This window comes from the organism of the source record quoted next, unplaced genomic scaffold (genome assembly GCF_019419815.1).
Source record: "Pyrus x bretschneideri cultivar Hongxiangsu unplaced genomic scaffold, Pyrus_bretschneideri_v1 Contig14, whole genome shotgun sequence".
NCBI lineage: Eukaryota > Viridiplantae > Streptophyta > Magnoliopsida > Rosales > Rosaceae > Pyrus > Pyrus x bretschneideri.
Window position 1 is genome coordinate 4,600,040 of NW_025999435.1, and position 13,393 is coordinate 4,613,432.

The 13,393-nt window shown below is 38.5% G+C and overlaps 1 protein-coding gene across 1 annotated transcript; it reads left to right on the plus strand.

The window, feature by feature from the left end:
* Positions 1 to 10,935: 10,935 nt before the first annotated feature.
* LOC125475314 lies at positions 10,936 to 11,781 on the plus strand. The gene has a single exon (XM_048580029.1). The coding sequence runs from the start codon at positions 10,936 to 10,938 to the stop codon at positions 11,779 to 11,781; it is 846 nt and encodes a 281-aa protein (XP_048435986.1).
* The last annotated feature ends 1,612 nt before the right edge of the window (positions 11,782 to 13,393 follow it).

A 13,393-nucleotide genomic window follows, 5' to 3' on the forward strand; every position in this document is an offset into this window, starting at 1 on the left:
CAAGGTGCATTTATTGTGGCGTTTCCGTCTTCACTAGTTTGCATGGCTTTTCGATGGCAAAGTATCTGTGAGCAGACCCCTTCCAAAATGCATAATTTTGCTATTGGAAATGCATACATGAAAAGCATGATTTAATGGTTACGTTTTATGAAACGTTTAATGGTTACATTTTATGAAATGTTTTATGAGTAAATTAGATTTTACTTCTTATGAGACATCATGCTTTATTGAGAATATTTTGGAATACCATGCTTTATCGATTTCATGTTCGTTGTAGTATATATGATAGATGACTATATACTACACAAATGTTTTGATATATGATGTTTGAGCTACTGAGCTTCGTTGAGATATATGTGTAGACATCGAAATTTTGGTAAAATAAATGTTGACCAATAATTAAAATTTCAACGGTCACGCATCACATAAATTTTACATGTGCCATGTAATTTAACAAAAATGGAACAAAATCAGAAAAGTCATCAAATAGGGACATGTGTCAACACTTGGTAGAAATGATTTATTTCATCTTAATATTATATTCAAATTTAGGCCTTGAAAAAGTATATAAATAGAAGCCAATTTCATTCATTTCAGGAAAGGAATTGACATCACACCAAAGCCTTGAAGTTTTGAAAATCTAAAGCTCTCAAGCAAATCCCGAAGAATCAAGAAAGCCTTCTTCGTTCTTTGTCAAAACCTCTTTCAAGATCAATCCCCGACACCCCTTGAAGAAAGTGTTCATCGTTCATCATCCGTTCATCCTAAGATCAAGCCCCAACAGCCCTTTGGATCAACAACATCAACAAATCCACACACCTGTTCTTCAAGATCAAGCCTAAAAGCCCTTGAAGATCCGTTCATCAACTGTTCATCCTAAGATCAAGCCCCGACAACCCTTTGGATCAACAACATCAATAAATCCACATAACTGTTCATCCCTAGTCCAAGCCCCGACGGTTCTTTGGATCAACAGCCCATCCACATATCTATATTTTACGAAGATAAAATCAGAGGCTAAATTTGTAGAAGAGATTGTAACCCCAAAATCAATACAAAAATATATTTTGTACACGTGTTCTTGTTTCAAGGAAAATTCGTGTTTACAATATGTACTTATGTTGGAAAGATTATATTCAATGTTTTTGTGCTTATCTAAATGGTCATTGTTCTGCCTACGGGCGATTAATACTTATATGCCTTTGAGTGGGTGTTGTAGGAGCCTACGGGCGATTGATATTTATATATTCCTTCAAGTGGGTGCTATAGGAGCCTATGGATGATTGATACTTATATGCCTTCGGGTGGGTGCTGTAGGAGCCCACAGGCGAATGAGGAGTTCTATATTGGTTGTAGTGCCTACGGGCGAAAGATATTTATATGGCTTCGGTTGGAAAAGTTCTATATGCCTTCGGGCGGGAGATGATACGATTACTAAGCACACTACATATAATATATGATTTATGAACTTTTTATGGCATTCTAGGGTTTTCGGAAAAACCTATTACTTATTATACTATGAGTTTACTAAACCTAGGGGTTAGTACATTAAAGATTAACTGTTTTAGTATTACTTATTTATCAACTTGGTCCACTCATGTTTTGTTTTGCACCCCCCTCAGGACTTAAAATCGAGGTGTACAATCTCGGCGTCAAGTCACTCCCGCATTAGCATCTTTGAATCCTCTCGGTGTAGGACCCATCTCTTTGTTCATTCAATTTTATATTATTCCTTTTTAATGTCTAGGATTAGTTGTATTCTCTGAACACGTTCCATAATTGCATAATCATTGTATTTAAATTTATAAGTTTTGTTTATATTTATTATTTCTCATGCATCGTAATATGGCTTCGTCACCTTCGGATGTCGGCCAGCACGTGCCTATCCTGGTGTTTAGAGAAGATCAGGTTCGGGCGTGTTAATATGTTATCAAAGCATGGTTTGTTCAGACCATACTTAGGATTTTCTGTTACTGTAGTTGTGTGTCGGTCATCACATCATTTGGGTGTCACGAATTTCGGATTAGGTGTCATTCGACGCAGTTGTGCAAACCTTTCTTTGTTTGAGTTATCACCTTCTGGTTTAAATACAAGAATTCGTGTTGGGATTGTGCCTCATCGATGACGAAATGGATGGTTGGACGACTTTCAACATCGGACTGATACTCTGCAACATGCGTTCCCTAGGAATTGCAAGTAGAGTCAGTCTTACATTGAAGTGACATGAATTAGGAATCTCAGTAAAGGGAAGCTTGGTTAAGACCAGCTGATGAACCGAGATGGCAATGCCACTCTACATCATGCGTTCCTTAGAAATTACGGGCATAGTCTGATCTACATTAGAGTGTGGAAAAACAGAAAAATCTATGTGGTAGGAGTTGGTTAAGACCAACTGGAGACCTTGAATTTGTGATGTTACTCTGCGACATGCATTCCCTAAGAATAGAGGGCAAAGTCATATCTTCATGGAAATTATTCGAAACATTCGAAGTTTGTGTTGGAGAAAGCGAGTAAACACTAGTCGTTACAAAGTTTAGTAAATGGTAGTTTGGTGGGCTCAGATCAATGTTCTCAGACTCATTCCCGCTGAGGAAATTCGTGTGGATCTTTAGAACAATTCTCTGTGATTGTTCTATCGATAACCTTCTTGCTTACTTCAATCACGAGGTCCAGTTCATTAAACATTGACGGTCAACTGTACGTCAAATTCTTCGAACGTTGTTTTGTTTAGATTTGATACTCTTCTTGAGAAATTCTTTGGTAACAGACGATATTCTCATTATTTCCTAAAAGGGGTTACGACCGTTGGAAATTGAAAATCCTCACATGGTGTTGTGAAATACGAAACGCCTTTGACCTCGTCAAATCCTATCAGCAGTTCTTAACTATTCTTTGAGCTTAACCCTATTTCCTTTTTGGCTAAGGAACCAGTCAACTTTATTACGATGCTGACGGTGAACGAAGTTTCCGACAACGAGGTATTATCTCATCCGATCGTAGTTCTTACACTTTTTGAATTATTTGATGGTGTATTAATAAATGTCTGGCCGCACGCTAATGCAACAGGATCGAGTAACGCGTGTGCCTGTTGACGATTGGAACCGCATGATGTGAACCATCTTAGTCTTAACCTAGAACTGATAACGACCTTCTTGCTTTAAAATCTGGTGACATTCTCTCTACAGCAAGAAACGTTACATCTTTTTTTACCAAAGAAGATGCAGTGTGCTTGCACACAGAAATAGTTGAGTTGGAGACAGAAGAGGTGGATGGAACTTATCGGTGAGTTGATTACACCTTGAAGTATCATCATGGTCAGGTAACTGTCGTAACTAATGATCTTAGTCAGAAATTCCCATGATTGTCCTTTTTGGGTTGTCAGGGACCCACTAGGGATGTGAATGGAAATGGGTGAGTGCCACTATAGATTTTCAGTACAAACCACCTTGTACACGTGGAGACTATGATGACGTTTTGGTATTTATCAATCAACTCACTTGTTGTATTATCTACCAGTCCGCGATGACTATACTTTCGACCACCTAGCATAATTCTTCATTCTAGACTTTGTTAGACCGATGTCTCAATTTACCATCAACTTCAACCGTGATCTCAGTTTCACCTCTTGGTACTTGAAAGCATTTTAGGCAACTTTGGTTTCATGCTTACCCTATAACACTTCATATCATTTCACTTCGTATCTTTTCTATAGCAAAGAGACTATTCAGGAGAACCACTCAATTTGAAAGTTTGAACCACCAGTCATTCAATCACCCATTAGCATTCTATCAAGCGAATCATTACCACCAGTGATTGAATATCCCTTAGATTATTGTTCCTTGAGTTTATTATTGTAACAAGTTGTTGTGAAAATTGGTATGGGGAAAAAGTTTGAGTTCCCTTCAATCAGACTGCTTTAGACTACCACTGAGTCGAGTTCGCACTCAATCATCTCGACTTACCACCACTGAATCAAGTTAGGTACTTACAATTATTCTTGCATCAAAGTTGTGCATTCACTCCGGTTATCTTGTTTCCTAGCTTTGATGGATTTGTTTTGACCCTTAAATTCGTGAGTGTCCACTTAGCCTTCTCGGCATAGCTGTTAGTATGAATGAACTATCCAGATCTTGAAAGATGTGTTGCACTCTTTTGATTGTGGTTTTCGGATGTTTGATTTTATGATTTGAGAAACTATGTGCTTATGTTGTTGTTGACTTGGGATTAGACATTGGTATGTTTGCACCCTTAGAAATTACTACTTGCTTATCGAGACAACAATGTGTTCTCGATATCGCAAGCAGCCGATTGTGATATCCATGGCTTATTCATTGGGTTCGTCAAGCAAGTGGATAGGTAGAGTCGTCTACGATAGTTGGTATTGTTTAGTTATTGTTGGGGCTTGACCCAAAAACACACATCTGTTCTCGGAGTACATGACGTTTCAAATGCTTGGGTGAGACCCACTTCCATTTTCAATTTTAATTTTCAGTACGAGTATTTTGGTTTACCTTACATGAATTATACATATTGTATTTTTGACGTTACAAATGTTTGCTCAAGTCATTTCCACTTTCACTATTAAGTTCAATACGAGTTTTTCGACCTTTATGTTAGTACATATCTATTTTGACGTTATCGTATTATACGTGCATAGTTTTGACCATACGTTATTATATATTACAACCTTATATCTTTATAAAGTATGTTTCTACTATTATGCTAATTGGGGAAGAAAGTAGGAGCTTGGAGGCATGAAGGAGGATTTTGCAACTCACTCGCAACGGCGTGGCATATTCTCTTTGATGCAACCACTCTGGCTTGATTTCTTCTTTGTATATATTTTCTTCTTCCTATTTTCGAGTATTTCAGTATAGTAAGTGATTTCAAATTTTGGGACGAAATTTTCTTAACAGGGTAGATTGTAACAACCCATCCCGAAATAATTTTATGGATTTTGGAACGGAGGGCAATTTGGTAATTTCATTTGGGTTGGAAGATATTTTTAAAATAGTTGCTTTACGGGTCTTATTTAGTGTGCCTTGTGGGACCCACTTAGGGATTTTTGTCCCCTTATCCCTTCCTACCCGTGATCCCCTCCCCTTTTTTCTAATTTTGTAACACACTCTCTCTCTCACAACTTCCTCACCTCTCGGCCTTCTCATTCTCTCTAAAAAACCAGCCATCCTCGAAGGCAGTACAACCAACAACAACGACAACACTCCCACCACCACCAAACCAAGAACACCACGAGCTTCGTCTCATCCTCACGAGCCTAGAACACCCAAACTCACCTCGAACTTCCTTCCGGATTATCAGGATAGAAACCAAGTCGGGTTGCGACCTTTCAAGCCATTTTTCGACCAAACCACGGCGAGTTAGCCGTCGAGAAAGTTTCTGGCGAGCATCGCCACTTTCAAGGCTTTTTCTGGCCAATCCACGGTGAGTTAGTCATCGTGCAAGGTGCATTTATTGTGGCGTTTCCGTCTTCGCTAGTTTGCAATGCTCTTCAACAGCGAAGTATCAGTGAGTGGACCCCTTCCAAAATGCATAATTTTGCTATTAGAAATGCATACATGAAAATCATGATTTAATAGTTACGTTTTATGAAACATTTTATGAGTAAATTAGATTTTACTTCTTATGAGATATCATGCTTTACTGAGAATATTTTGGAAAACCATGCTTTATCGATTTCATGTTCTTTGTAGTATATATGATGGATGACTATATACTATAAAGATGTTTTGAGATATAATGTTTGAGCTACTGAGCTTCGTTGAGATATATATACTTATGTTGGAAAGATTATATTCAATGTTTTTGTGCTTATCTAGTGGTCACTGTTCTGCCTACGGTTGTATGTTCTGCCTATGGGCGATTGATACTTATATGCCTTCAGGTGGGTGTTGTAAGAGCCTACGGGCAATTGATATTTATATATGCCTTCGAGTGGGTGTTTTAGGAGCCTACGGGTGATTGATACTTATATGCCTTCAAATGGGTGTTGTAAGAACATACAGGCGAATGAAGAGTTCTATATTGGTTGTAGTGCCTACGGGAAGAAGATACTTATATTGGCTTCGGCCGGGGGTTTTAGTGCCTACGGGCGGAAGATATTTAAATGGCTTCGGTCGGAAGAGTTATATATGCCTTCGGGCGGGAAATGATACCACTACTAAGCACACTATATATAATATATGATTTATGAAGTTTTTATGGCATGCTAGGGTTTTTGGAAAAACCTTTTACTTATTATACTATGAGTTTACTAAACCTAGGGGTCAGTACGTTAAAGATTAACTGTTTTAGTGTTACTTATATATCAACTTGGTCCACTCATGTTTTGTTTTGCGCCCCCCTTAGGACTTAGAATTGAGGCGTACAATCTCAGCACCAAGGCACTCCCGCATCGGCATCTTCGATTCCTCTCAGTGTAGGACCCATCTCTTTGTTCATTCAATTTTATGTTATTCCTTTTTAGTGTCTATGATTAGTTGTATGCTTTGAACACGTTCCATAATTGCATAATCATTGTATTTAACTTTATAAGTTTTGTTTATATTTATTATTTCTCATGCATCCTAATATGTCTTCGTCACCTTTGGGTGTCGGCCAGCACTTGCCTACTCTGGTGTTTTGAGAATATCAGGGTCGGGCATGTCAATGAATCTATACTTAGTTAACTGATGAGCTTGACTAGTCAATCCATTGTACTTTAATTTGCTTTATCATTGTTGTTTGCATAATGGACTGATATATAAATGTGTTCAAGCTTAGGAATTATTGTTGTGAAACTAATCTGGGCAGACTTTGATTAGTTGAACGTATTGGTCAGTTAGGTTTTGTTCTTGCAAATGCACATTATATCACTGACTAACTTGTAACTAGCTCATTTGACTAGTCTCCTGTGCAAAGTTAATTTTTATTTGCAGGATATTCCGTCTAGTACCCAATTTCAAATCCGCTTTAATAATTGTTCACACTATCACTTGACACTAGCAAACTTAACGATGTTTAATTTTTATTGAAAATGTATGTAAATAATGTTATTAAATGTTAAAAGTATCTACGTATATGCATAATACACGTATCATATGATGGATTTAAAAAATACCAAATATAACAAGATAATTGTTATTGATACTCTAAAAATCTAATTGTGCACTCTAAAATTTCTATATTTGGAAAAAAAAAAAGTAATTATGTTATGAAGAATATGGAAATAGATATTTGAAGTGTCAATAATAGTTCTCATATAACAAATCACTACGACATGCACGAAAAATTAAAGTATTTAAAAAAGTATGTATGTACGTTTATATAATAGGCATAATATACGCAAATTTAGTAGCTATGACCAAAATATATCTAAGAATTAAGTCTGGATAACTACCCAACATTTAAGAGTGATTCCAAATTAGTCCTAACCTTTTAGAACATTCCAAATAACTACCCAACGTTTAAAAATTAAACATCTGTTCGGTTTACTAGCGTTAAGTGATAATGTGGACAATTATTAAAGCGGGTTTTTATTCTCAAGTCACCTATGGAGTTTTGAATCTCGAAGATGTAGTTTAGCTAAGCAAATTTACGGCTTAACTTGGCTAAAAGAAGTTGATTTGGGGAATTAAAGCTCCAAAGAAGACGATTAGTAGAGACCAATTTAGTATTTTCCACCTCCTCCTTTAATGCTAGAAACTTCATTTCACTTAATGTTGGTAAAGTCATCAGTTAACGTGGTGACCTAACAGATGTCTTAATTTTAAAACATTAGGCAATTTGGAATGTTTAAAAGGGTTAAGACTAATTTGGAACTACCTCAAAAGATTGGGTAACTAGATGAAGTCCACAACTATGTGTGTTGTTGAAACCAAATTTGCGCACCACCGTGAATGGTAGAGATGCTTGAATCTGTTTACCTGTAAAAGAACACACAACCATGAGTAAGCCTAGGACCCAGAGAGTGGTGGTAGTGGTGGTGGTGATGGGGGTATACCGTTCAAATGCTCTCAAACGATCAAGTTAGTAAGCAATATTAAGACTCAAGCAGTACGCAAAAGAATAAATGTGCAAAGATTGTGCTACTAGAGATAAACTCTAAAAGAAAGTTTTTATACCAGTTGTGGAGATGACCTTTTAGGATAGTAGAATCAACCTTAAACCGGGCGAATTCATGAGGATATCTAGGAAGTAGATATTGTATCCTCTTAGAAGTATGATTGTTTGCGGCACATACCAATCCTTATACTGTAAGGACTCTAAGGTTATAGGAAACCTAATGATTCCTTGCTGGATTAGGTTCCCGAATCTTACGGAACAAGAACGGTCTATCTTAGTAAAGTGGACGAACTTCACCCACTGATTTTGGAACAGGATGATGGTGCATCACTATCTGTTTAGTTAGCTATGCTATGGAAGTTGTTGAGTCCATGGCCAAACTTCAGAGGTAGGCATATTCTGAGCCTTACTCCGGCCTTAGGAAATCATGGTCCCACAATTGCCCTAACGAGGCATCGGAAAGAACTTTTCCCCTTGAGGATGGATAGTTACCCAAAAATTGTATTTTTCAGAGTAAGTCGAAATACGTACCATTTTCCTCCTTTCATACTTGTGGTTCCTTTCTTCATTTCTCCCTGATCCTTTGGATATCAAAATGTTTCGTATCTAGGTGCACTACCTTATAAATCGTACCTTTAATATCGCAATGATGAGAATTGTCGCAGTTGCATGTGTGCAGAAAAGAAGGCTTCGTCCATTGTTTTCTCTAGCCGCACCCAACCGTCGGATCCGCTGTCAACGATCCATAAGTCAGAGTTTTATACCACTGGTTCTGACTATATTTCAAATCAAGCTATAATTGTCAATTGGGATAGCTAGCTTGTCCTCATCTCTTGGGTGGAAACGTAAAAAGAAAAAGGAAATGTAATTCTCATATTCAAACCCACTCAATCAAAAGTTCTAATTGGTTTCGAGTTCATTAGTTGTATTTTAACATGATATCAAAACAGATACTTCACGTGTTTAAGTTGAAGTGTTTAATATGTGCGTTAAAGGTCCATATCGAGAAATCAAAGCTTTTACATGAAAATTTAAAATTTAAACGATGTTGAGTTTATATACTCACTACCAATTGGTTTTTAAAATAAAACTCTACCCAAAATAAAGCATGCCAGTGTGAAAAAAGGGAACCTTTTCTCATCAAAGCTGCATTTGTTTATAGAAAAGTTTTGATAAAAACTGGTGATTGAAAAAGCAAAGACTTGAAGCTTTAACACAGCCAATGATGGAGAGAGTCGAGCAGTCCCAACACATTAATGTAGTAGACTTTTGTAGTTGGTCAAATGGCTGCAAACATAGTGATTACTGACTTCCTTTTGAAAGGAAGGCCATCATCCACCAATCCCTTTGGGGTGATCATGCAACATCAATGGAACATCTACATTCGAGTGTCTACTAAGAAAATTTTCGTAACCACCTCAGTTATAAACTCATTACCATAATTTCAAAGAACCCGTTGCCCGAAATATATTGGACACTTGAACTTATAACAAATTCGTTATCTGTATAAGTTGAATATGAAATCTCTCTCACAAATAGAGAGAAGTAACGTCATTAGGCCGTACGACTAGTGATTATATGAGCAATAAGTTATGGTAAACATAAATTGAACTGATGAATTTGTTGAACAAGAAACTTGGAATATGAATGCACATAAAATAGAACGATGATATGCTATGTGCATCAGTGCATCGTATGGTTCATAAAAAAAGAAATGAAAAGTATCAGATATAATATAGAAAACAGGTAGGTGTTCCATTGACTTACATTGCATGATCACCCTCACCCCAAAGGCCAAAGGGTTTGGTGGGTGATGGCCTTCCTTTCAAAGGGAAGTCAGCAATCACTTTGTCAGCCATTTGACTAACTACAAAAAGTCTACGATATTCTGATGTGTTAGGACTGCTGGTCTCTGTCCATTGTTGCTTGTGTTGAAGCTTCAAGTCTTGCTTTTTCAATTACCAGGTTTTTTTTTTTTAACTTTTATATTAAAATATGCAGAAAATGCAGGTTTGATGAGAAAAGGGTTCCCTTAAACATAATTGAGGTTGCATGATCACCCCAAAGGGTTTGGTGGGTGATGGCCTTCCTCTCAAAAGGAAGTCAGCAATCACTATGATTGTCAGCCATTTGACTTGCCTACAAAAAAGTCTACAATATTCTAATGCGTTAGTTGGTACTGCTTGACGATCTGTCCATTGTCGCTCGTGTAGAAGCTTCAACTCTTGCATTTTCAGTTACGAGATTCTTTTGTTTTTTTTTTTTCAAAACTTTTGTATAAACAAATGCAGCTTTGATGAGAAAAGGGTTGCTTTGTTTCGGGTCTTGTTACTTTAGAAAACTACATTATTCATACAAAAGAAAGATATTATTCAACTGAAATTTTCAATTCAATTTAAAAGCCAATTGGTAGCGAGTATAGAAACTAAACATTGTTTAAATTTTTATGCAAAAGGTTTGATTTCTCGATATGAACCTTCGACCTTCAATTACCCGCATATTAGGCGCTTCAACTCAAATACATAAATTGTTTGTTTTGATACCATGTTAAAGCTCAACTAATAAACCACAGATTCGTCCTGACCCAAACAAATTGGACAACACGGAGATGGAGAGCAGCGGCGTTTGAACAAATTCTCCATCGTCGCCAACGCCCGATTCAAAGCCCGCCACATAAAGTTCCAGATCTTCGGCGGAGTCTTCAACTGCCACAAACTCCTCCAAACCTTATTTGGGATTACAGATGAAGAGGAGGAAGCTCTGCCAATCAAGGGTCCCGAGCTTGCATGCATCCAATGGTATCCAGATCTCACAGAGTACACCCCGTTTCTGGTAGCCGGCCAGATTAACCTATCCTCCTGAAGCCGATCTCCAATGGGAGTATCCAGCCTTCTTTGCCCATGGGTTGAGCCAATTTGGTTTGGTGGCCCGTTGAGTTACCGGGTGAATAGGGCAAGCATTTCGACTCTCCCTGCTTGGGTGTTATCTTTCTTCGGGTCTAACCTGGGTTCAAAGGATGAGATTGCAAGAATTCTGATGTATTTGGCGGTCACTTGCTGGCATATATGGAAATCTCGATGTAGCTATATCTTTGATCACTTGAGTCTTGATCCTAATCGGGTTATCATGGCTACCTTGACTTCGGTGCAGGGGTTTTTGGAGGCTACTGAGGCTTCTGTGGGTCGCCCTCAGCGTGCATGCTCCCACCCGCGTCCTCCTGCATGCTGGGGTCCTCCGTGTAGTCCATTTTTGAAGGTGAATGTGGATGCGAGCTGGGAGGCTCAATCAAAAGGTGGGTATGCTGGAGTGGTCATCAGGGATCACGAGGGGAAGTTTGTGGCAGCTAAACGGGGTCGGGTTGGGGCAACTAGTGTGGCTGCTGCTGAGGCAGCGGCGATCCTGTTGGGTTGTGAATTGGCTGTTGAGCTTGAGCTGGATTGCATTATTGTGGAGTCCGATTCAAGGGAGAATATCCACTGCTTGACTCAGGATAATTCACGGGGCAGCTGGGAGGCTTTCCCCGATATTTCAAAGGCCTTGCGGATTGGGGGAAACTTTCAGGACTGTCGCTGGTCTTGGACTCCGAGATCGGCCAATTTGGCGGCGCATGCGTTGGCGTCGAGAAGTAATCCGGAGATGTGCGATGTAATTTGGGTAATTATTCCCCCATCTTCGTTGGTTCATGTTTTGAATAAGGATGGGTTACCTTGTCCCCATTAATTTTTGGATGGGTCAGATTTGTTGTTCCTCCTCCCTTGCTCGGGGCTATGGTTGCCTCTCTGTCTTGCTCTCGTTGAGCTTTTGTTGTGCTGTGGCTTCGGCCTTGCTGTGGTGTACGTTTCAATATACTTTTTCCTTCCAAAAAAAAAAAAAGCTCAACTAATAAACTTGAAAGCATTATTTATGAATAAAAAACCCGAAATTATTTAAATTGTTGTTGTATTTGAACCACAATTGTTAACAGTTCTGCGTGTTTGGTCAACAGAAAAAAAATAAAAAAAAACTCTTGATTGAGTGGGTTTGATTATAAGAATTGCGTTTTCTTTTCTTTTCTTTTTTTCCACCCAAGACACGAGGACAAGCTATAACTTGTTTTCAATCCTGTCAAAACCTATGAAATTATGACTAATGCAAGAGGAGAGTTTAAATCCTCTCCCCCCAAAATTTTATGTGGCATTTTTGTCACCTAACTCGAGAAATTTTTCATTATGACTGAAATACAGATAGTACATTATGTATTTTTATATAAATGGTGGAAATTTGTATTTTTTAAGTTTATTAATTTTTTAACACACATGTCATACCATTTATATAGTGACACTCCATGTTCTTGTCACATTGAAAAATTTCTTCTATCTCTAAGTTTGACGCATGTTCACAATTAGATCTACTTTTAAACACTATTAATTTGTTGAAAAAAAATATAAAAATGAAACGTTAAACCTAGAAGCCCAACCGTTCCCACCCACTCCCACTCAAAGCAATTCCACCCCTAAAAAAATGCGCCAACACCCAGCCCATTTAATCCACTCAGTGAATAATGATAGACCCCAATGAACAGTAATAAATAAAATGCATCTCCACCCTTAAAACTAAATAGCCTAGTCAATTTTATTAAATTTTTATTAATTTTTATTATAAAATAATAATTTGATTTTTAATTTCTGATCCTTTTTCTTCTTCTTCCCACTTTTCTCAAAAAGGGTCTCTCTGGACTCCCTTTTTCTTTTTCTTCCCTGATTTTCCAACTGTGCGGTCAAGCACAGTTTCACCACTTTTTCTTCCCTTCTTCTTTTTCTTCTCTTCAAACCGCCAAAACCTATGTGAGATTAGCCAAGTTTGGCCCTACCTCGCGAGCCGCAACCACCAAACGAACCCGAAGACCCATAATCCCACCCAACCCTCATCCCCGATCCCTTCACTTGCTGGTGCACCAACCAAAACTGCAACCCTTTCGCCATCGATCCTCTCGATCCCCAGAGCTTCTCCGATTACGACTAGTTCTCTGACGTCGCCTCCGATTCGGACCATGACGTCAGCTGCTTCATCACTGATATATTCAATCGCCGCAGCTCCGAGTAGCAGCCTAAAACCGAGAGGGAAGGTTTTGGATATGGAAGCTCGAGTTGGGGTGGTGGTGGAAAGCAAAGAGCTTCGAATTCAGCTCAGGGAGGCGTGGCGGTATTGCCTGGCGTCATGTAAGCCGGGCAAGGGCTCAGTACATTCTGAGCCGGCCTAGAGACCAGCTTAGGCTGGGTGCCAGCCTATCTGCTTGGCTGGGTGCCGAGCCAATAATTTGGGTGCTGGCCTAAAGGTTACCTGATGGAACTGC